The 24,490-nt window shown below is 46.0% G+C and overlaps 2 protein-coding genes across 2 annotated transcripts in view; one reads left to right on the top strand and one right to left on the bottom strand.

Annotated features, from left to right (window-relative positions):
* Positions 1 to 2: 2 nt before the first annotated feature.
* Srsf3 (serine and arginine rich splicing factor 3) lies at positions 3 to 6,949 on the bottom strand. Its single transcript, XM_021186461.2, has 6 exons — positions 6,816 to 6,949; positions 3,612 to 3,819; positions 3,116 to 3,250; positions 922 to 960; positions 420 to 506; positions 3 to 334 (listed from the first exon to the last, which is right to left on the bottom strand). The coding sequence occupies exons 2-6, from the start codon at positions 3,815 to 3,817 to the stop codon at positions 307 to 309; spliced, it is 495 nt and encodes a 164-aa protein (XP_021042120.1). The 5' UTR covers positions 3,818 to 3,819; positions 6,816 to 6,949; the 3' UTR covers positions 3 to 306.
* A 128-nt stretch (positions 6,950 to 7,077) lies between these two features.
* The window catches only part of Stk38 (serine/threonine kinase 38), a 61,077-nt gene continuing 43,664 nt past the window's right edge, over positions 7,078 to 24,490 (top strand). The window contains exon 1 of the mRNA XM_021149302.2: positions 7,078 to 7,096. The gene's annotated coding sequence lies outside the window, so the exon portion shown is untranslated. The remainder of the gene's footprint in view (positions 7,097 to 24,490) is intronic.

The following is a 24,490-nucleotide window of genomic DNA, read 5'->3' as shown; positions in this document are numbered from 1 at the left end:
ACTGGGCAGGATCTAGGTTTATTTCAGTCTATGAAAAACTAAAATTCAAAGAAAATTAAATCTTGCTTAAGGGAACATTGTAAAGTAACAATTCTTGATATCACATGCCTCATATGATCTATCTGAAACCATAGAGAATTACATTGTTTTGTGTGTCACTGTTCCAAGAGACAAAACAAATTTGAACAGCTAAACCATCTTAAAAATGCACCAAGCTTATGAAGTCTCAAACAAAACTTTAATTTCCTGTACATACTCCTGTCAGATGAAGTTATTTCCTGTACACCACTTTTGCAAACTGGTCTTCTATTTCCTTTCATTTGACCTAGATCGGCTAAAAAACAAAAAAATTATCTTAGTACATAGCACAAAAAAAGATTATATATATCTTCAATAGTTTAATCATTCATCTTACTTACCTACGAGACCTAGAGAAGGATCGAGACGGCTTGTGATTTCTCTCACGAGACAGAGACCTTTCTCTTCTCCTATCTCTAGAAAGTGACCTAAAACAAACAGAAAGCACATTCCTTTATTAGAAAAATCACCTTGAGGGTAGAGATGGCTCAGTGGTTAAGAGCACTGACAGCTCTTCCAAAGGTCCTGAGTTCAATTCCCAGCAACCACATGGTGGCTCACAAACATCTGTAGTGAGATCAGATGCCATCTTCTGGTGTGTCTGAAGACAGCTACAGTGTAGTCATATAAATAAATCTTTAAATTAAAAAAAAAAAGCTCACCTTGATTAAAGAAAGGCTAGCTCACTTTAACTTAATGCTGACTGTGTGACTGACTATGTATGCTACCCATGTCACTATGATTATTAGCCAGAGTTATCTAAATCTCATTAACAAGTACGGGAAACAACTTAAAAGCTGTCAGAAGTTGCCATCTCTAAGAACAGGGCACCAAAACATTTACCTGCTCCGGCTTCGGGAAAAGCTTCTCCTTCTTGGGGATCTAGAAGCAGAAACAGTAAAATTAGGCTAATTGTCAATTATTGTATGTGGCGTGAGGCATTTCCCAACTTTTCAATTTCACTGTTGGGCCCAGTGAATGTGCCGGAGAACTGGCACTCATCGTCCAAAAATAAAAAAAGAAAAGAAAAAAAAAGGCACAGAAGGATTAAGGAACAAAAAGCTCAAGTGAAAAGCAGGTATTCCAACCATGGATTCATTTTAACAAAGAATGCTTCACAGCAGATCTGTCCAATGCAAAACTTCATGTCAAACTAACTCCACTACCCCAAACACCACACCAAAATGTAGTCCCACAAGTAGTTCCAAAAACAGTACCATAAACCAGTATTTGGAACCCATGCAAACCTTTAAGTCTCTAACAAGACTTAAGTACCAGGTGGATAGTGTAATTTTTGTGAAAACGCGGTAGGTGTAAACATTGATGCCATTTAGTGCTACATTAGAACTGCATTTGTGATGTCACATTTAAGAGTGTGTTTAGGCTTATCAAAATTACCGTAGCTTGGCCCACACTTCACCCCCAATTTTTTTTTTAAATTTGAAAACTGTTAGTAAAACCATTTAAAGGTGATAGGATTCAACAAAATTTTGCTAGGAAGAAAAGCTAAAATCTGTTTGTTAGAGATATTAAAATTTTAGTTTGGCATCTCACACATGCACATAAGTTCACTTGAAGGTCTAGTCACATTATGAGTTCCCTATCACCCTTAAAAGTTGTTTCAAGCAATATATTGTACGTTACCATTCAATTATGCACAGCCAGCCTTTGATCCAGAAAAAAAGAATTACTTTAAGCCGCTTACTCCTTATTTTTAACCAGCAGTAAACTGTATAAGCAGGAAAAACTTACTAGTTTTGGGTTTCAACAAGCTAGAAATGGTGAGGTGAGGCTGCCGGACTGACGGCCAGGAAGAATTTGCTGAAAAGGTTTTGCCAGATGTTGCGTTGGATTTAGTTGGTTGGCGAAGGGGGTGTTGTGGATTTTTCCTGCTTTTTTGTTAGCCGAAGGCTGCTGCTGTAGTTGTTGTGAAGACATTTGGTAAATAAACAGCTGAGCTGATTGGCCAGGAATGTGTGGGCGGTCGAGGTGGCTGCTGCCGATTTGGTTAAGGTTGGAGAGAAGGCTGAGAGAAAACAGCATGCTCGGGAACCAAAGGGCGGTGCAACCTGACGACTGGCCAGCCTGGGTCATGTGAAACGACACCAGCCAAGCTGAATGGGGCGCGCTGGTCACATGACGCTGAAAGGGCTAGTTGACTGGCTAATGCAGATTCAGAGGGTGGTGAGAAGAGACATGATGGTGACTCTGTAACGGGGTTCATTTTTATTAATAGATGGACCAAAAAGCACAAAAAAAAATGAAAAACAAGCCATCAGTACAACCATCTATTAGCTAACAAATACTCTTTATTATGATGGGCAACAGTGTGTTGTTTTTCAAAATAGCAAAAGGGGCAAGATTTTGGACTCCTATCTCCTAGGACTTCACTCACCTGTAAGAGGTAAATTCAGTCCTATAGAAACTATTTTAGAGGCTTGATTTGAGGAGATGAGGAGTTTGTATCCAGGCAATACTGCCTGGTCCAAGAATGATGCCATTTCAATCATAAAAAAACTGAATTCTCTCCTATTTGGGATTCAAGAACGGATGACTGGGAATACTTTTAAGCCCCCTTTATTGGTCAGTGATTTAAGTTTGTTTCAGAAAGACTTCTACTTTACCAGTTGTAACATTAAAACAGCTGCCTGTTTTGATAAATATTACAATTGTGCTAGTAGAAAACACATTTGTGAAGAGCTAGTTGAATGTAATGTTGATCATTATGGAGTCAAGAAATGGAAAAAGGCCTAAATTGAAGTAAAAGGGAAGACTTGGAAAGATGCAACTAGAAGATGAACTAGAAGACAGATCCAAGATAGAAGTTACTAACTACCAACATGAATAATACACCTACAGACAAAAGCCAACACTCAGCACAACTCGCATACCCCAAACTACACCCAGCAAATGTTTTGTAGAGACCTCCGATGTCCACAGTAAGTTAACCCACCAACAACCTTAGGAAGAAATACCTGCTCCTACTAGCTACTCCATTACACCAATGCCTTTCTCTAAAAGGTGCTCTCTCAAGTACCTGCGCCGAGGTGGAGGACTCCTCCTGCGGTAATCATCTCGAGGACGACGACCCCAAGAGGGAGGCGGCCCACGATTCCGACTTCTCTTTTCACCGTTCGACAGTTCCACTCTTACACGGCAGCCACACAGTGTTCTAAAGAGAAGGGACACTGATCACAAAATTGTCAATGGCATTAAGCTTGTACTGATCTCTACAACAATGAGTTAAGCTGGCACATTTGGGTCACTGATGAAATAGACCCCAGCAAACTTTCACTATTTTAACTTGGAGGGACAAATGGCCTATCCTACAGCTTCAGAGCTGTCAGACTCTTTTCACTTAAGGTACTGTGGCCTATCAAGATTATTCTTGCCTTTAACTTGCTATTTAAGCTGGGCACCTTGAACTTGTCTCTAACTCCATGTGCTGGGACTTCAGGTCCACTGTAGATTAAACACCAAAAAGCCCATGTCCTAAAAAATTTAAGCCAGGTTAACTATCTATCCGTCATTACCTTCCATCTAGTTCCCGGACAGCATCAGCAGCATCTCGGGGATCCTCAAATTCGACGAAAGCAAAGCCAGGAGGGTTTCGAGCAACCCACACACTTCTGAGTGGTCCATAATAGCCAAAAGCCCGTTCCAATTCAGTCTTGTTTCCATTATTTCCAAGATTACCTACATAAACCTTACAATCCAAGGGACAGGAATCACGATGCATTTCTGTAATAAAAAAAAAAAACACCAAACACAACATTAATTTATTCAATCTACAGTTAAGGAAAAGTTAAAAAAAAAAAAGGCTTGGGTCGGGTGTGGTGGCACATGCCTTTAATCCCAGCACTTGGGAGGCAGAGGCAGGCAGATTTCTGATTTCGAGGCCAGCCTGGTCTACAGAGTGAGTTCCAGAACAGCCAGGACTACACAGAGAAACCCTGTCTCAAAAAAACAAAAACCAGGCTTGGAAATATAATGGTTTATCTAGAATGCACTAATGTTATTGATTCTAGCCTAGCACATTTAATCTCTATTAAAAAAACAAAACAAGCCGGGCGTGGTGGCGCACGCCTTTAATCCCAGCACTTGGGAGACAGAGGCAGGCGGATTTCTGAGTTCGAGGCCAGCCTGGTCTACAAAGTGAGTGCCAGGACAGCCAGGGCTACACAGAGAAACCCTGTCTCGAAAAAAAACCAAAAAAAAAAAAAACCAAAAACAAAACAAAACAACTAAAAAAGGCTGGAAGAAAAACTAAGACTACTCTTAATGTTTTCTGTCCCTCACCCTATCCTTTTCACTCATAATCAATCCTCAGGAAACCAACAAATTTTTAAAGAGCCAACAGGCATGCAAACTGATTTTGAGGTTGGCCTACATAAAAATCTCAGGCCAGGCTATGTGTAATAACATGTCTTTAATACTCTCACTCATGCAGTTCTGAGTTTGTGGGTCTGGTCTACGGAAGGTGTGCCAGGCCAGCCAGGGTTACAAAGAAACCTGTCTCAAAACAAGGCAGGTGGATCTGAGTCAGATCTCAGCCAACACTCATTTTCTATGCCAGCAAGGGCTAAGGGCTACATAGCCAGACCTTTAAAAAACAAAAACAAAAACTGCCCTGGAACTGTGTAAAACACAGAAGGATCAATTATCACTTTTTTCTTTTAAAGACAGGGTCTCAAGTACTCGTCTGAAGGTCCTGAGTTCAACAATTCCCAGCAACCACATGGTGGCTCACAACCATCTGTAACAAGATCTGACTCTCCTGGGGTGTCTAAAGACAGCAACAGTGTACTTACAAAGAATAAATAATCTTTAAAAAAAAAAATCACAAGTTTGAGGCCAGGCAGGGCTACAGTTAAGTCCCGTCACAATCAAATACTTCCAAGATACACTGCCACAAAAATTTCCTTTATTGCCTTAACACTAATACCACTTTTTTCTAAATACTTACTTCCCTAATAAGCAGTTAAAATTCTCCAAGCAGCCAAACCATGTGCTATTGTTCTAAGAAAAGTGTCTCACTGTAGATAGGCCAGGCTAGCCTGGCTCTCAAGGACTAAGTCAACTGTGCATAACCACACCTGGCTCCATGTGTTTTCCAAGCATATATTCAAGTCTCAATGTGGTTCAGTGGTGGGGAGCTTGTCTAGCAAGCAACTGAAACTTAATCCCCAGAACTACAGACACAATGAAAAACATGTCAAAGCCTCACTACAGCACTACTCTCAATAGTGAAAGCTGTGCCAATCTAAATGACTACCAGGAGATGGAGATCCAGAATGTGCCACAGGATTCAGGAATATACTGTCAACTACTAAGTTTAAGTCTTAAAAATATTCTAAAACCAGAAAAGGCCATTACAATTCCCTACATGTGAAATGCTTTTAAAATGGAAAATCCAGACACTTAAAAGAAATCCCAAGGAGGGGCAGGGAATTCTGAGAAGGTCGGGACTACAGAAAAAGAAATGCAGAAGTTGAAGCATAACTTACCCTGTCTCAAAAACTAAGTGCATCAGGACGGTGGTGTGTGCACACACACACACCTTTGATCCCAGCACTCTGGAGAAGGAGGGAAATGATCTGAGTTGGAGACCAGATCTAAAAAAGTTGAGTAAACCAAGACAGCCTGATTTACAGCAAGAACTGTCTCAGGAACAAACAAAAATAATTATATTGGAACCACACAAAGGTTCCACAACAAAACTATCATAGCTAGGAAGGCAAACATGCCTGTGGCTCAATAGGCCAGAGGAATGACAGTTATGAAGTTCGACTGGTAAAGTGACCCCATCTTTTACTAAAAAGTGCATAAAAGTAAATCTTGAGGTCTGCTAGGCATGTAGTGCCCTGCACCATGCACCCTAAAATCCTGCATAAAAGAATCTTTACTAAAAGGACACATACAAGAACATACAACCTTGAGGACATACACTCTCAGTAAGTCTTCAACTTCACACTTCCGAAATGAAAACCCTACTTAATAAACCATTTTAAGTGTCTTCCCTACTATACACCATAATGTTCAAACCGACTATTATCAAACTAAAAAATTTAATCCTATTTTGCCGTGACCCCACCCTGTGCCCAAGACTCAGTTGAGCGACCAAGCCATTCCGCAAAAATTAAAAAAAAAAAAAGACAAATGAAACTCATCCATCCCCAGTTTTCACTCCTGTTAAAAGCAAACAGGTCAAAGAAAAACCCAACTCAACGTGAACTAAGATTTACATTAAGACACGCAGCCTCATTACAAAAGATTTTTAAAGCAAACACTAAGTCGGCATAAAGAAATAGATGAGACTGTAGGGGCTCAGTAAGTACGGAAAGATCTATTGTAAAATAATATACAAAATCCTCAAGACACTATACCAAGAAAACCAGGAGCAAGGAAGAAAAAAGCGCCATCAAACTAAAGGCCGCGACGTGGAGAATTCGTTTAGAGATGTCCCCCCCACCCCGGCCACACCCCAGCCCGGAGCAATTCCTCGCTGAGCCTTCCTCCAAATGACAAAAGATTAAGTTCGGGATTTACAGGCTTGGGAGCATCTTCGGCATTGCCGGGGGCCCCAGCCGCCGCCCGGGACCGAACGTCACAAAATGGCGGCGGCGCCCCTTTGTCTCAATCTGGCGCCGCCATTGCGCCCGGCCCCACCTCGAGTCTGCGGAACTCCACCTCCCTCCCTCCCTCCACCTCCCTCCCTCCGTTCGCCGGTTCCTTACCGAGATCCTGGGTTCAAAAGGCCCAAGCTCAAATCCTAACGCTCCGACAGGCCCACCCGCTTCCCCGCTTCCCTCTGGCTCTGCTTCTACAGACACTCTCGGTCCCGCGGCGTCACGAAATGGCGGACCACCACCGTCCCCTCGCCCTATTTATAGCACCCTGCTCTGCCACATGACCTACCCAGATCATCCAATCAGAGGCGGCGCAGGCTGTGACGTAAGCGCTACAAACGCTGCGAGAAACCGCGGTTACTGGGAGCGCGCGCCGGCCGTTCCGTCAGGTGGGTGGGGTACGCGCGGTGGCGCGAGCTCGTCGCCGCGTGCCGGCTGGTCCCAGAGATGCGGCGCTCGGCCGGGCCATCCCCAGGAGCCGCGCAGACGCCCCCTCTCCTCCACTTCCGCCTAGGCTGCAGCTGGATAAAACTGTCCGGACTCTGCCGCCATTACTCCCGGGCGATGGCAGCTGCAGCCGCGGGCTCCGGTCAGAGTGAAACGTGGACGCTTGCTTCCTCGTTGTGGGGCATCCATCGCAGACTAAGGAGCCTTAGAGTCGCTCTCAAGGTCACCGAGCTTGGGCGACTTAACTGGTGCCCCACGGTGCCCGGTCTGCGCCCCGATGCAGTGTAGAGCCTGCAAAGTTTGCTCAACTCTCGTTTTCCCGCCTCTCGCCCAAACCGCGCGCGCGGCAAATGCGACTTGATGAGGCCGTATGAAAAAACAGAAAAACAAGACAAACGGTCACAGGGCTCACCTCCCCAGGAGGAGAGGAAGGTTCTGCATAGGGTGCCTTTAGCTCTGCGCACGCAGCTCCGCCATGCAGATGCTAGGAGGGGCACCTGCGGCCTTTGTAAGAGCTTTGCTCTGGCTGCCAGGCCTATGGGTCTCCCTGGGCCTCTACACACAGACCCAAGGATAGCTGAATACCCTCTTTTTGACCAGCCACATCATTTGCCTCCAGCTCCCAGACGTATCCTCGGCCTGGCTCCCCTCAGGCTACTCTGATTTATTGGGGAGACTTAAGATTTTTCTGCTTCCAAGAAAGGTCAAAATATTAACCAGTTTTTCAGCACAACTCTAATGCTTTAGTTCCCCTGAGGGAGTTGTGGTGCAGGCTACAGTTGTTAAACCTGTTTGTGTTGTGACCTTCAGAAGATTCTAGCAAAACTTCATTTCCTTCTAGATTTTTTTTTTTTCTTTCTGGGTTAGGCATGCCTAGTATAGTAGTAATGGGGCTCATTTGAACGCCCTTTGGTCTGTTTTCTCTCCTCCCTGCCTCATAATCTCAGCTCTTGGCCCAAGGGAACAGAAGTCGAACGTAATGTTCATAACATTTAGTGAGTTCTAGGCCAGAAGGAACTTCTTGAGATACTGTCTGAAAAACAACAAAAAATCTGATGTATCTAAATGACTTGTGATATTCTCTGTTCCAAAATGTTTTGGTTTGTAAACCAAGCAAGTAATGACTACCTCTAATCCCAGCACTTGGGAGGCAGAAAGCAGGTGTCTGGTCTACAGAGTTCCAGGACAGCCAGAGCTACATAGAGAGACCCTGTCTCAAAAATAAAAAGTAAATAAAAATTAAAATTTCGCCAGGCGTGGTGGGACACGCCTTTAATCCCAGCACTCGGGAGGCAGAGACAGGCGGATTTCTGAGTTGGAGGCCAGCCTGGTCTACAAAGTGAGTTCCAGGACAGCCGGGACTATACAGAGAAACCCTGTCTAGAAAAACCAAAAAAATTAAAAAATAAAAAATTTAAAATTTCTTTCTTTTTTTTTTTTTTTTTGGTTTTTCGAGACAGGGTTTCTCTGTATAGCCCCGGCTGTCCTGGAACTCACTTTGTAGACCAGGCTGGCCTCGAACTCAGAAATCCGCCTGCCTCTGCCTCCCGAGTGCTGGGACTAAAGGCGTGCGCCACCACGCTCGGCATAAATTTAAAATTTCTATTGTGTAGGTCTGTGTATGGGGATAGAAGAAGGACAAGTTTGTTCTCCCATCTTCATTTGGGTTCTAGGGGTTAAACAAGAGCATCAGGTCTTCAAAGCAACCTTTTGATAATGTTTTGATTTTGATGGGTGGTGATCAAATGCTGGTCCTCCTTGCTTGCAAAACTACCACTGAAGCTGCAATCCCAGGCCCAACACTCAATACGAGCTTGCTTTGTGAGGGTGGGGGTGTGTATTTTTTATATGAGACAGGGTTTCTCTGGCTGTCCTGGATCTCACTCTGTAGACCAGGCTGGGTTTGAACTCAGAGATCCACCTGCCTCTGCCTCCCAAGTGTTGGGATTAAAGAGCATGTCATCACACACAGCAAGATTTAATATTTTAAATATTATGATTAACTTCAAGTTTCTGTAAAGTATGTATATCAGGAGGTCTAGCCATTGAAAGGATTATTTGCAAAGGTCTAGAATTGAGTTAAGGGAACTAAGGGCCAGCAGGAACACTTCTGGACTCCATGATGCCAAGATGGCATCAGGGTCACCCAAACAAACCAGGGGGGCACGGGGAGACTGTGGTGATCTAGGTTGGTTTTTTTTTGTTGTTTTTGTGTTTAAAAAAGTTAGCCAGGCGGTGGTGGCACACACCTTTAATACTAGCACTCGGGAGGCAGAGGTAGGCGGATTTCTGAGTTTGAGGCCAGCCTGGTCTACAAAGTGAGTTCCAGGACAGCCAGGGCTACACAGAGAAACCCTGTCTCGAAAAACAGACAAACAAACAAACAAAAAAGATTTATTTATTTTATGTATGTGAGTACACTGTAGCTGTCTTCAGCAACACCAGAAGGGGGCATCAGATCCCATTACAGATGGTTGTGAGCCACCATGTGGTTGCTGGGAATTGAACTCAGGACCACTCGAGGAGCACTGAGTGCTCTTAACTAGCTGAGCCATCCCTCCAGCCCTTGGTCTCTGTTCTTGAGGAGCAGAGAAACTGAATCACACTCTAGCACACAAGGAAGGCCAAGGGATCCCCCCATCTCACCCCACCCCCACCGCCACTACAACCCCATCCCTCACCACTCCATACCCAGCCCTTCCTAGTCCCATCTCCTCATGGTGACTTCTTTCCCACTACACCAGAGAAGTGTGAGGGCCTGAGAGCCCTCAGGTGGTACGGTTAGGCCTCAAGCTGTCCACCCAGGACACAGGTAGAGTAGGCTAAGGAATTGATCTAGGCTGTACTGTCTTAGTCAATAACCATTAAGTACCTGTAGCTGTTTGGTCTCAGTAAGTTGTTCTGTAAATGTAAAGTAAACAAACAAACAAAAGAGAAAATACTGGATTTTTGAAGGCACCCCCCCAAAAAAAAGCAAGATGTCTTAAATAATTTTCCCATTGACTTGTTTTTGGACCTTTGGGAGATGTTTTGTTGTTATTGTTGGGGTTTGGGGTTTTCAACTTAATTTTTTGTTTGTTTGTTTTTTGAGACAGGGTTTCTCTGTGTAGCCCTGGCTGTCCTGGAACTTACTCTGTAGTCCAGGCTAGCCTCAAACTCAGAAATCAGCCTGCCTCTGGTTTTGGCTTTATTTGAGACAAAAGTTCATGTGGCCCAGGCTGGTTTCAAACCTGCTATGCAGCTAAGGCTGGCCTTTAACCTTTAATTCCTGATACAGGACTGTGCTACCATTCTTGGCTTGTTTGGTCTAACTTTCTACCTGTCTGCCTATCTGGGGGCCTGTTTTGCTTGGTGTTTGAGTTGAACCCAAGGCTGTCCACACAGTAAACACAGCTTCCTCCACTGAGCCATAGCTCAGCCTCTTTATCATTCTATCTTCTTTTTTCTTTCTTCTTTCCTTTTTCTTTCTTTCTTCTTTTCTTTCTTTCTTTTTCTTCCTTCCTTCCTTCCTTCCTCTTTCTTCCTTCCTTCCTTCCTTCCTTCCTTCCTTCCTTTCTTTCTTTCTTTCTTTCTTTCTTTCTTTCTTTCTTTCTTTCTTTCTTTCTTTCATTTTTCCAAACAGGGTTTCTCTGTGTAGCCCTGGCTGTCCTGGAACTCACTCTGTAGACCAGGCTGGCTTCAAACTCACAGATCCACGTGCCTCTGGCTCCTAAGTGCTGGGATTAAAGGCATGAGCAACCCCGGCTCAGCTGCTATCTTGTCTTAACAATGGGAAATAACATAGGTTCCTATTGCAGAAGTAGAGACTGTAAATACCTTAAATATGACTTCACCTCTTCATTTGAAGTTATTCTGAGGTTTCCAGTCATTGTCTGTTAATTATCTGTTTTCTCCTGGTCGGTGTCTCCAGCCTGGGACTTTACTTTAGTAATTCCACAGTCCTGGCTTCACACCCTGAACCCCACCACATCTTCCCAACACAAGTAATTTTTAACCATGGTTTTTTTTGCCCTCAGATTTACTTGACCTGTAAAATGTAACTGTCACTCTTTTGTTTGTTTGTTTGTTTGTTTTGTTTTTCGAGACAGGGTTTCTCTGTATAGCCCTGGCTGTTCTGGAACTCACTCTGTAGACCAGGCTGGCCTCAAACTCAGAAATCTGCCTGCCTCTGCCTCCCAAGTGCTGGGATTAAAGGCATGCGCCACCACCGCCTGGCTGTCACTGTTTTTAAAAAGAAAATATTTATATCTTATGCATATGAGTACACTGTAGCTGTCTTCAGACACACCAGAAGAGGGCATCAGATCCTATTACAGATGGTTGTGAGCCACCATGTGGTTGCTGCGAAATGAACTCAGGACCTCTGGAAGAGCAGTCAGTGCTCTTAAACTCTGGACCATCCCTCCAGTCCATAACTGTCACTCCTGATAACACTCAAAACTCAAGCCTTGTTGTTCAGTCTTTCTGCAACCCCAGCTACCCACCTCCACCCCTACCCCAATTCATACAGGGAACCCAAAGGAGTCCACTTTGGCTCCTCTGCTTGGCCCCCTGAGGCTGCTCAGTTCTGGAGTGTCCTAAGAGTTTTTCCTCTGTGGATTTCAGCTGGCTCCTCCCTCCCTGTGGGTGGCCAGGGTCAGCTGTGGGTTACCTTATTTGGTTCTCAATGGAACCTTGTAAAGGATCCTAGCTAGAAGAAAAATGCTTGTTCTTTTTTTTTTTTTTTTTTTTTTTTAAATTTATTTATTACATGTAAGTACACTATAGCTGTCTTCAGACACACCAGAAGAGGGAGTCAGATCTTGTTCAGGATGGTTGTGAGCCACCATGTGGTTTCTAGGATTTGAACTAAGGACCTTTGGAAGAGCAGTTGGGTGCTCTTACCTGCTGAGCCATCTCACCAGCCCAAAATGCTTGTTCTTGATAAGTTAGTTCTCTCTGCCAGAGAAACGAATCAACTCAAGCCATATATATATGGAGGCCAGGGAAGTTGCCGAGGGAGGAAATAAAGGGGAGAGGAAAGAGAAGGTGGGGGGGGGCATGAGGAGGAGGAGGAGGTTGGAGGGAGAAATCAAAATGTTTGGGTTATATAGCAAAGAGCCTCTGGGGGAAGGGCAGCCCAGTTCCTGGGCTGGAAAGCAGGGTTTAGGGCAGGGTATGCCAGGTAGGGACTGAGGGATGCTGGGAGAACCTGGAGGTCAGGTCTGCTTTGGTATGCACCTCAATCCCCTGTCCCAGTTCTTAGAGCTGAGGAAGTCAGCCTTGTAGATGGAGGTGGCTTTGTTTCAGTACTCCCAAAGTCGCAGGCAAAGCAGGTCTGACTTCAGAAGCAGCTGGAGGGGGCGGGCTGGTGACAAGGCTCCCAGTGTTTTTAATTCTGTGCTTTGTAAAATGTTTGTCTTGATTCAGCTCCCAAGGTTCTAAAGTTTACACATCAGCCCCCACCCCCACCCCCTGTTTTGGAGGATGTTGAGACCGGGTTTCTCTGCGTAGCCCTGGCTGCTTTTCCTCAGTGCCTGCTCCTGTAGGAACCGCTCCAGCTTCCTCCCCGGGCCTCTTCCTAGCTGACCTGTGTTGCTGAGGGTTCTCAGTTTCCTGCTTTGTCTTCTCTGTTTCTTCATTCCTTAGGCTACCCCATAAACGTATTTCTCTCTCTCTCACTTTTAAAAATATTTTTCTGGGAAGAGGTCTTCTTGCGTGTAGCCCAGGCTAGCCTTGAATTCAATACATAGCTGAGGATGACTTTGAACTCCTGAGGTTGATTTTGGAAAAGAGCCAGGGGTCAGCTTCCTTCCTTCCTTCCTTCCTTCCTTCCTTCCTTCCTTCCTTCCTTCCTTTTTGTTTTGTTTGTTTGTTTTGTTTTGTTTTTCGAGACAGGGTTTCTCTGTGTAGCCCTGGCTGTCCTGGAACTTGCTCTGTAGACCAGGCTGGCCTCGAACTCAGAATATTCCTTTCTTTCTTGAGATAGGCTCCAGCTGGTCTTGAAGCTGAGAGACTCTCTTGCTGGATAGTCTTCATTGTTAACTTGGCTGGATTAAGAATCTCCTCTGAGGGCTGGTGAGATGGCTCAGTGGGTAAGAGCACCCGACTGCTCTTCCGAAGGTCCAGAGTTCAAATCCCAGCAACCACATGGTGGCTCACAACCATCTGTAACGAGATCTGGTGCCCTCTTCTGGAGTGTCTGAAGACAGCTACAGTGTACTTTACATATAATAAATAAATAAAAAAATCTTAAAAAAAAAAAAAAAAAAANAATCTCCTCTGAGCTGGGCAGTGGTGGGAAAAGTCTTTGGTCCCAGTACTCAGAGCCAGGCAGATCTTTGCGAGTTCAAGGCCGACCTGGTCTATATATCCAGTTCCGGGACAGCCAGAACTACAAAGACTCTGTCTCAAACCTCAAATAAATAAATACTAAACAAATAGAATCACCACAGAGAGCTGGGAAAGGCACCTCAATGGCAGAGGGTTTGTCTACTGTGTAGTGAGAGGTCCTGGGTTCAATCCTAAACCACAGAATAAATGTATAAGTAAATCAAATAAGTGAGTTTAAAAATCACCCCAGGAGCCGGGCGTGGTGCCGCACGCCTTTAATCCCAGCACTCGGGAGGCAGAGGCAGGCGGATTTCTGAGTTCGAGGCCAGCCTGGTCTACAAAGTGAGCTTCAGGACAGCCAGAGCTATAAAGAGAAACCCTGTCTCAAAAAAAAACAAAAAACAAACAAACAAAAAAAAATCACCCCAGGAGATGGGTGAGGCAGCCTTCTGTGAGACACATCCAGAAGCCCCACTAGATTAGGGTAGCACTGCTCATCCTATGAGCTGTCCCCTGCCCATAAAGTAAAGGGAGAAAGTTGGCAGAGCCCCCGACACCCCCTCCCTTTTCTCTGCCTCCAGCCTGCAGAGCCAAGCCCCCCAGCAAACACTCCCATCACCAGGATGGATGTTCTGCCTCAGAACAGGCCCAGAAACCAGGGGCTGTGCGGAGGCCAAGTGACCAGGGACTGAACCCTCTACAACTCTCAGCCAAGTTAAACAAACCCTCGTTTAAGCTGTCACATCAACTATTTCTTCACACTGAAATAAAGGGAACACTAACCCCCTGATTAGAATGTTATCCAGTTAGTGTCTGTGCCCAGGAGAGTTATTACCAACATTTAACTAGCTTCGACCGGCACTTATCAACATAGGCTCGGGAGGGTACCATGAAGCTGGCTGGAAGATCTGCACCGGTTTGGGTGGGTCTCACAGAGCAGTTCCCTACCAAGAACACCCTAGCATTTAATGACTTTAACCTCTCCCTCTGGTCCCAGAGCCCCGCTCAGCTTCTCAGTGTCTTTTCTCCATTTAGTCTCCCTTTAGGAGGATCCCCTGTTTGTTTCCTTTTGTTTTTAGGCCACTCACTACTTTCCCCGCCCTTGCTTGGAAAAGACCTCCCTAGAGGGAGGGGTCACCCCTAGTAGTTTTCATTTCTAAAAGTAAGACCACCAAAAGAATTCAAGGAGGGGTGTATTGGATCTCACCCTCTGGCTCCTGCCTTGCACCTGTATGTGCGGAGGCGGGGGGTGGAGCGGGGTGGGAGAATCCGACATGTGTGTGTCCCAGCATCCGGCAGACAGGACAACAGCAGCCTTGCCTAAGAATGCTTTGCACTCAACTCCAGCCAGGTTGCTGAGATGCTCAACATCTGGCCAGTCAGCAGCTCCCAGGCAGTTAGAAGACAGTAAGCTCCTATCTCGATTTTTGGTTGGTGCCTGTAGGTTGGAGACTCACAACGCCGCGACTTCCTCGCCCTTTTCATCCCACATTGAAAGAGGAAGGAAGGAGTGAGGCGGCTTATGTGAGGATTAAAACAGAGTTTTGAAAACTCCTAATTAAAGGGAGACGTTTAGCCTTTAGTCCAGGGGGGCGTGACTCCTGGGCAACAGCAGTCTCTGTGGATGGGACACGGTACCGTTGGGGCGTGCCAAGCCATCCGTCTGCCCCTAAAACTGGGGGCGGGATGGAGTTTGTCGGTGAGGCGCCTGCCTGGCATGCACCAGGCAGTAGGTTTGAAGTCTAGATGGCATGAACCACGCGTGCACGTGTGAGCCCATCACTTGTTGGTCAAGAAGTTCAACCAATCACCCTTGGCTGTAAAGCTCGGTCCAAGGGGGGTTGGGCCACAGTGCAACCCCTAGAGACGGCTCAGCCAATAGAGGCACTGGGGCCAAACCTAGCAACCGGAATTCAACCCCAAGCCCCATATGGTGGAAGGCCAAATCCCACAATGGGTCCTGGGACACAAGCGCCCACACACAAACACATGCCATAAATGTAATTTTCTTAATCGAGAGAAAAAGAATGAAGGGCCTAGAAGGATGGCTCAGCTGCTAAGAGCGCTTGCTGCTTTTGCAGAGGACCCGAGTTCTGTTCCCAGCACCCACATCTGGCTGTTCACAGCCACCAGCAACTGCAGCTCCAGTGGTGGTGGGTTGTCTAATCTCTTTAATTAGGGGTGGGTAACAGGGCGGGGAAGATGGTGCATTGGGTAAGGACACCTGCTTCCAAAGCACAGAGACTTGAGGTCATTTCCCTACCTCTCATGTAAAAGCCTAGTGTGGGGACTGGTGAGATGGCTCAGCAGGTAAGAGCACCCGACTGTTCTTCTGAAGGTCCGGAGTTCAAATCCCAGCAACCACATGGTGGCTCACAACCATCTGTAAGGAGATCTGACTCCTCAACCATCCGTAAGGAGATCTGACGCCCTCTTGTCTGAAGACAGCTACTTATAAATAAATAAATAAAAGCCTAGTGTGACCTCCGATTGGGGGGACACATCAGGAGCCTCCAGGTTTGCAAACCTGGAAGCTCTGGGTTCGGTGAGAGACCTTGGCTCAAGAGAAGGTAGAGAACTATAGGACAGGGCACCCAGTGTTCTCTGGCCTCCTGTGTACATATGGCCACACACTCAAGCACCCACCTACACATAAATATTACCAGCTAACAATTCCTGTCTTTTTAAGGTGTGTAGAAGACTAAAGCTGACTGAAGTGGCACACACCTGTAATCCCAGCACAGCAAGGGTGAAGCCGGTTGATCTCTGGCTTACATAAATAATTCCAGGGCAACCAGAGCTATATAGTGAGACCTGAATTTAAAATGATAGGAAGCGACTGGGCGGTGGTGGCGTGCCTTTAATCCTAGCACTTGGGAGGCAGATTTCGGAGTTCGAGCCTGATCTACAGAGTGCGTTCCAGGACAGCCAGAGCTGTCTCGAAAAGCAAAGCAAAGTAAAACAAAACGGAAGAGACTTAAAAGGGATAGAGGGGTTCAGGGGACTCCTTTAAACCCAGCACTCAGAGGCAGAAGAGGCAGGGGCAGTTGTGTATCTCTGAGTTCAAGGCCAGCCTGGTCTACATAGTGAGTTCCAGGATAGTCAGAGCTTTATAGAGGGATCCTGTCTCAAAAACAAACAAACAAACAAACAAACAAAAAACCAAGCAGCAGGAGAAGAAACAGGTACATAGAAAAAGGATTTTGTTCTCAGGTTGTTTATGAGTTTACCCCGAAACTCGGCTCTCCCTAGAGTCTCATTATTTTGGTTTCCCTGAACCTCTTTCTCCGGAGAGCGGACCATCAAGAATAAAGGGGAAGCACTAGAGAGAGCTGTCCACAGGGACCGCCTGCCCCGAGCCAGATGTGCTCTAGGGACCCAGTGGGAGAGAAGGCGGTTAACCTTTTTTCTCAAGCGGCCAAAGATGGGCAGATTACCAGGGCGCTCTCCTCAGGTAAATATTCCCCACCCTGGCAGGGTAACGCTTCCTCCCTCTTTGCGCCCGCCCGTGGCCTGTGTAGTCCGGAGGGATGACGTGAGAGCCGCAGGCCACTGGGAGGCAGCAGCTGCTGCGGACCGGGAGGTTCCGTTGGTCTCCTTCCTCTTCCACACCCTCCACACAGTCTTCCTAGGGATTGAGATTCTGAAAAGTGAGGCAGCATTTTAAACAAAAAAGAAAAAGGGAAACAAAATAACAGCAACAACAACAACAAAAGCAACAAAGAAAAAACAGAGTCCTAAGTATTCTGGGACAGCCTCAAACTTACTAGGTAGCTGACAACAACCTTGAACTTCTGATCCTCCTGCCTCTGCCTTCTGAGTGCTGGGCTTCAGGCCTGGATCACCACATCCACCCAGCAAAGAGGTTTCTTCCTTCCTTCCTTCCTTATTGATTGATTGATTGATTGATTGATTTAGAGAAGGTGTCCCACTGCGTATCTCTGGCTGGCCTGGAACTCACAATGACCGGCCTGCCTCTGCTCCCCTGTTCCCAATTTAAAGGGAGGCAGGAAGCAACTTAATTCACAAGCAAGCATGATAATCATTCTCAAACCTGTGGCTTCTCCCCTCCCAGTTATCTGTGGGCTTTTGTTTGGGAACACTGTTTACAGAAGAAATAATAAACGAGAATCTGAGGGGGCAAGGAAGGTCAAAAGATCGTAGGTGGTAATTAGGCTAATTAGCTAGTTGAAGGGGCCCTGTGGGCGGTGACCCGCTGGGTTGCTAGCTGTATGCAGGCAGTAGGGTGCATCTTATTTTTGTTAATATTACACATGACTCATACGCTTCTGTCTCCCACAGCTCCCGAGTTTCCTTGTTTCACGCAGAAATCCCTCCTCCTCGTGAGGCTCAAAAGGACATAGGCCCTCTTCGGTGTCTGTCTTTTTCCTGTGACAACTAGTCACAACTGTGACAACTAGTTGTCTCCTACAGGTGACAGGTAGTTTGGGATTTTCCTGTGGTCTTCAAACCCACATTTCCCTAGTTTCTCAGTGTCCCTGGGGCTGTGTCAGGATGCTCAGCTATTCTGGAACTTTTGTTTGTTTGAGACAGGGTCTCCTGTAGCCCAGGCTGACCTCTTTCTTTCTTTTCTTTCTTTCTTTCTTTTTTTCTTTTTTTTTTTTTTTTTTTGAGACAGGGTTTCTCTGTGTAGCCCTGGCTGTCCTGGAACTCACTCTGTAGACCAGGCTGGCCTTGAACTCAGAAATCCGCCTGCCTCTGCCTCCCGAATGCTGGGACTAAAGGTGTGCGCCACGTGCCACCACGCCCGCCCCCAGGCTGACCTTAAACTGGATACATAGCTAAAGCTGCAGAGACCTGGAACTTAACTAATGGCTATTGCCTCCAGGATTGTATTCTCTTTATGGCTTCAGTCTATCTCTGGTAAGTAGATCTTTGTTGCCTCAGTTTGGAGAAAGGGGGACTGGGCCACACAGTGAGTCTTTTCCTGGTTTTTGTGCCACGACTCCATGAGGAACCTTGTGTCGTAGCGATCATCACATGAGGCTCTGCAACATCCCCCCTCCTTCCAGGTACATACACACACACACAGGTGTGTGCACATACATGCACACTAATGAGTTCCTTTTTTTTTTTTTGGTTTTTCGAGACAAGGTTTCTTTGTGTTTTCCTGGCTGTCCTGGAATTCACTTTTTAGACCAGGCTGGCCTTGAACTCAGAAATCCACCTGCCTCTGCCTCCCAAATGCTAGGACTAAAGGCGTGCGCCACCACTGCCTGGCTATGAGTTCCTTTTGAAGGTTTAATTTTACTATTTTAATTTATGTGTGCATCTGAGCATAGGTGTGTGCATGTGAGTATGGGGACCCAGGAGCTGGAGTTTCTGACGGTTGGGAGCCACCCGCCATGGGTGCTTGGAATTGAACTTGGGTTCTGTCCTAATTAGGGTTTTACTGCTGTGAACAGGCACCACGACCAATGCGAGTCTTATAAAAGACATGTAATTGGGGCTGGCTTACAGGTTCAGAGGTTCAATCCATTATCATCAAGGCAGGGACATGGCAGCATCCAGCAGGCATGGTGCAGGAGGAGCTGAGAGTTCTACATCTTCATCTGAAGGCTGCTAGTGGAAGACTGGCTTTCAGGCAGCTAGAATGAGGGTCTTAAGCCCACACCAACAATGACACACCTACTCCAACAAGGTTACACCTCTTAATAGTGCCACTCCCTGGGCCAAGCATATACAAACCATCATAGGTCCTCTGAAAGAGTAGCAGTGTATGCTCTTAACTGCTGGGCCATCTCCCCTGCCCTGTAAATAAATATATTAGAAACAAGCTCAGGGAAACAGCAGTGTTTGCCTGTCATGTACAAGTCCCTAGGTTCAATCGCCAGTAGAGGGGACACTCAGAAACTGCTGCCTATTTTTGGTGGCCCTAGTATGTGTGGTCAGCCCCAGGGCCTCAGCCATCTACAGCCACAGTATTGCTGCTCTCTCAGCATTTCCGAAGATCAAATTTGGCAACGTCTGGAAAGACAACTAGAAAAAAAAAAGATAGGGGGGGGGCATTCTGGGTCCCTCTAACACACACATACACACACACACACACACACACACACACACACATCTTGGGAGCTCTCAGTACACTGCAGACGGACCTGCAGAGGAGAGGAGCAGAAAGCCACCACAGAAGCCCCAAGGCATTCAGAACAACCCAAGGAGTGGCCTGGGAGTGTAGATTGACCCCAGCGGGTCTAATTGCAATCTGTGATCATTCCTAAGGCACCAGAGGCCTGTTTAAACTGATCTGCTGGGTGGAGAAGGGTAAATTAGAGATAACTAGGTGTTTTTCAGTGGAAAGAAAACCTGGTCCCTCAGTTAGCAATTACCAGCTGAGCCTTCCAGAACCAGTTATAAAACATGGTCATGAGGAAGATGAGCGCGGCGCCTACTCAGGTAGGGCAAGCAAATGTAAGAGGATTCCATTAGCTTCCATGGAGGGCTTTGATTCTGACTTGTCCAGAACAGTTGGAGGCTGGAACATTAGGAGAGGGATAAAAACGTGGTGCATACCTTTGATCCCAGCACTTAGGAGGCAGAGGCAGGTAGATCTGTGAGTTCAAGGCCAGCCTCAGCTTCATAGTGAGTTCCGGGCCAGCCAGAGATCTTGTCTCAAGAAACTAAGAAGAAAAAGAGAGGCTTAAAGATGCTAAATGGCCATGAGCCGAGGAGCAAGGGATGATAGTAGCCACTAGGGAGAGACGCTTTTAAGGCTGGAGCCCCTGAAGACTTTCTGACAGGAAGAAGGAGGGAGGCCAGGAAATGACTCTGACTTCTTCAGGATCACTATTGGTGTAGGGTGCAATGGACCTGAGATGGTTGAGAAAGGCTGGCAAAAACCAAAGAAAGATGAAAAGCTTAGAAACAGCCAGGTGCCAAAAGGACGCCTGTGGATCAGGTATTTCATCTCAACCAACTCACTAAGATTAGGAGGTGGGGACAGGATCTGGCACGCAGAGGAAGTTCTGTCTGAACTACAACAGTTTGGGGTTCATTAACAGAGATTGTCTCTAGGGTCCTGGGAAGTTTTGTTTGTTTGTCTGTTTGTTTTTTGTTTTGTTTTTTCTTTTTTTTTTTTTTAAAGATTTATTTATTATATGTAAGTACACTGTAGCTGTCTTCAGACACTCCACTCCAGAAGAGGGCGCCAGATCTCGTTGCGGATGGTTGTGAGCCACCATGTGGTTGCTGGGATTTGAACTCTGGACCTTTGGAAGAGCAGTCGGGTGCTCTTACCCACTGAGCCATCTCACCAGCCCCTGTTTTGTTTTTTCGAGACAGGGTTTCTCTGTATAGCCCTGGCTGTCCTGGAACTCACTTTGTAGACCAGGCTGGCCTCGAACTCAGAAATCTGCCTGCCTCTGCCTCCTGAGTTCTGGGATAAAGGCATGCGCCGCCACCACCACTCATGGCTGGAAGTTTTGACTTGGCTCACAGGGGGAGGGGGGGGAGATGAAAAGCCAAACTTGGGAACCAAACCAAACAGTCTAAAGGCCCTTGTGGGGTAAGATAACTTTGTGATGGGTTGTTGGGAGGTAGGGAGAGGAACAGGAGAGCTGTGTGTGGCCAAGGCCTTGGAAGTGACAAACCTAGCACTTGGAAGCAAACGCTGAGTTAGTGTGAGTGCACCCGAGCACAAGTGTGTGTGTGTTTGCTCCTGTAGAGACCTGGGTCCAGTTACCAGCAACTGGTAACTACAACAGTTGGCTCCCAACTGTGTGTAACTTGAGGGTTTGGCGCCGTCTTCTGGACGCTGAGTGCACTTCATGCGTGTTGTAAGCTGACAGACATGCAGGCAAAAGAGCCACACACATAAAGTAATACTAAAGGCTAAAAATATCCACCCTGGTCTCCAGCCACAGAGCCTCCCTCCTGGAAGTGTCTTCTGTTACCGGTTTCTTGGGCATCTTTCCATATTCTTTGCATATGCAAACGCACCTTTCTATAATCTCCTTTTGAAAACACCACCTTAAAAGTTAATCAGAAAAAGACAGGCAAGGTCACTCAGACCCCCCCTGGGAAGGCTGAAGCAAAATTTCCAAGAGTGAGGTCAGCCTGAGCTACATAATGAGGTCCAGACCAGGCTGAGATACAGCAAGACCTCATCTCGAAAACAGAGGGGGAGGGGAGGGAGAGAGTGTACTGTCTGGCAGAGCAGCCTGTACTCCTCACCGATGAGTCAACTCTCCAATGTATATATGTAAAAAACATATTAATAACATTGTAATATATAGATACATACATATCTATATATACATAGTACAGCCAGGGCTTCTCAGAGAGACCCTGTCTTGAAAAACAAAAACAAACAAACAAATTTATATATTTTAGAGTTTGTGTACCTTACCAGTGTGTCTGTGGAGGACAAAGGGAGTCAGGTCTCTCGTTTTACTTTGTGGGCCCTAGGAACTGAATACAGGTCTTCAGGCTTAGCTGTAGGTATCTTTATAGGTTGAGTCATCTTGCCAAGTTTTTTTCTTTTGATAGAGTCCCATGGAGACCAGTCTGGACTTGAACTATCCAAGGATGACCTTGAACTCCTAATCTTCCTTCTAAGAGCTGGAGTAGCAGTTAAGCACCCAGCATGCTCGCCTAGGTGGAGGGCCAGCTTGCTTATCACTTTGCATTTGAACCACAATTAAATACTATTGAATTAATAAATAAAGCCCACCTGGGCAGTGGTGGCACATGCCTTTAATCCCAACACTTGGGAGGCAGAGGCAGGCAGATTTCTGAGTTCAAGGCCAGCCTGGTCTAGAAAGTGAGTTCCAGGACAGCCAGGGCTATACAGAGAAACCCTGTCTCGAAAAACCAAAAATAAATAAATAAATAAAGCCCAGCGGAGTCAAAGCATCTCCTGTGAGCTCCAAACCAACCTCTGCTACAGAGTGAGTTAAAAAAACAAACCCAAAAGACCTGTGTGTGTGTGTGTGTGTTTATGCTTTCAAAACCTTTAAAGGAATCATCTTACGAGGTTTGTTCATAATGCAAGCAGCCACTCCCTAATTTGCTTTGGAAATGTTGACATTTGTGTATTGGATTTTCTTAAATCAGGAAGGAGCCACATCTGCGGACCACACCCTGAACGCTTGAGTTTGTCACTGGCAAAACCAGCCAAGCAAGTGTGGGGTTACAAAACAAAACCACAAAGGTAGTCCACAGAGGCAGAGGTGCTGGGGGTTTATGGGGAAGGGGTACTATGCCACACACAGGCACACTTGAGCACACCACACGCACAGGCACACACACACCTACCTCTGCCTCAGGGAAAGGGCCTGGAAGGATGAGGCAACACCCTCTCCCTCATAAACCAGGAAACCAGCACAGGAAACTGGACCCTGCCTAAGAAGAGAGCTCATGCCTTTTTATTTTTAAAGGGATAATAAGGGCTTGAGAGATGTCTCAGTGCTCCCTGTTCATATAAGGTGGTTCCTAACCACCCTAGTTAGAACTCTAGTTCTGCCTGGCTTGGTGGTGCATGTCTTTAATCCCAGCACTCGGGAGGCAGAGGCAGGCAGATTTCTGAGTTCGAGGCCAGCCTGGTCTACAGAGTGAGTTCCAGGACAGCCAGGGCTACACAGAGAAACCCTGTCTCGGGAAACAAACAAACAAAAAACCCAAAACCCACAAACAACAGGAAGTGAGTTTTTTTTCTTTCAAATCTTGATGATGGTGATGGACAATTGGGCCTTTTCTCATTTTACCTTGTAAGAAACAGACCTTCAGGGGCTGGAGAGATGGCTTAGCAGTTAAGAGCACTGACTGCTTTTCCAGAGATCCTGAGTTCATTTCTCAGCAACCACAAGATGGCTCACCACCATCTGCAATGGGATATGATGCCCTCTTGTAGTGTGTCTGAAGACAGCTGCAGTGTAGTGATATAAGTAAAATAAACCAAAAAAGAAAAAAAGAAGAGATCTTTAGTCTACAATAACAAATTCAAGTTACTAATAATCAATACCACACAAAAAAGGCAAAAATAGTATGACACTCTGGTTCAAGCCAGTGGTTTTTGCTCTATTTGTTTGTTTATTTATTTATTATTTTATGTGTTTGAGAGGTTGCCTGAATTTAATGTCCCATATGTGCAGTTCCTGAAGTGGCCAGAAGATGGTGAGCTATTCCCCGGAAACTGAAGCTACAGATGGCTGTGAGCTGCCTGGTGGGTGCTGGAAATCAAACAGAGCTGTACTCCTAGCTGTGTTCCTAGCTGATGGCATCCCTCCTGTCTCAAGAAGGTGCTTTCTAAAGTCCCTGATGGTAAGAGATTTTTCTTTCCCCACAGGCTGGTGCCCCAGATGGCTACAATCTTTGCACGTTTTAGCATAGCCTTTCAATTCCTTATCCTATCTGTTCAGGACACAGAATTTTATTTAATGACTATTCCAGGGCTCCCTTCTCTCCTGATCATGAACTCAGTCCCATAGCCAATTTCCTGCACTTTCCAACTAATGAGAGCTCTTAGATGAGCAGGCACCAACTGCCAGTTTCCAGTGTGAGAGCTTCCCACTTACCTGTGATTTTTTGGTTCATTTTCAGGATGAGGTCCACTTACAGCTCATTTGACCCTGGTCTTTCTCCAAAACCCATATCCTGACTGTGGCCACAGCCATGTTTTCTAGAGCACACATTTAGGAGAATTATTGGTTTTTGTCTTTTTTTTTTTTAGGATTTATTTATTTATTATATGTAAGTACAGACACCCCAGAAGAGGGCATCGGATTTTGTTACGGATGGTTGTGAGCCACACATATATATATACTGTCAATGTCTTTAGCCACACCAGAAGAAGGCATCTGATCCCATTAGAGATGGTTGTGAGCCACCATGTGGTTGCTGGGAATTGAACTCAGGACCTCTGGAAGAGCAGTCAGTGCTCTTAGACATTGTGCCATCTCTTCAGCCCAGGGATTTTTTTTTTTTTAAAGATTTATTTATTTATTATATGTAAGTACACTGTAGCTGTCTTCAGACACTCCAGAAGAGGGCGCCAGATCTCATTA

This window comes from Mus caroli, chromosome 17 (assembly GCF_900094665.2).
Source record: "Mus caroli chromosome 17, CAROLI_EIJ_v1.1, whole genome shotgun sequence".
NCBI classification, from domain to species: Eukaryota; Metazoa; Chordata; class Mammalia; order Rodentia; family Muridae; genus Mus; species Mus caroli.
The sequence above is the reverse complement of the archived record's forward strand: the minus strand, read 5'-3'. Positions and strand labels throughout refer to the sequence as shown.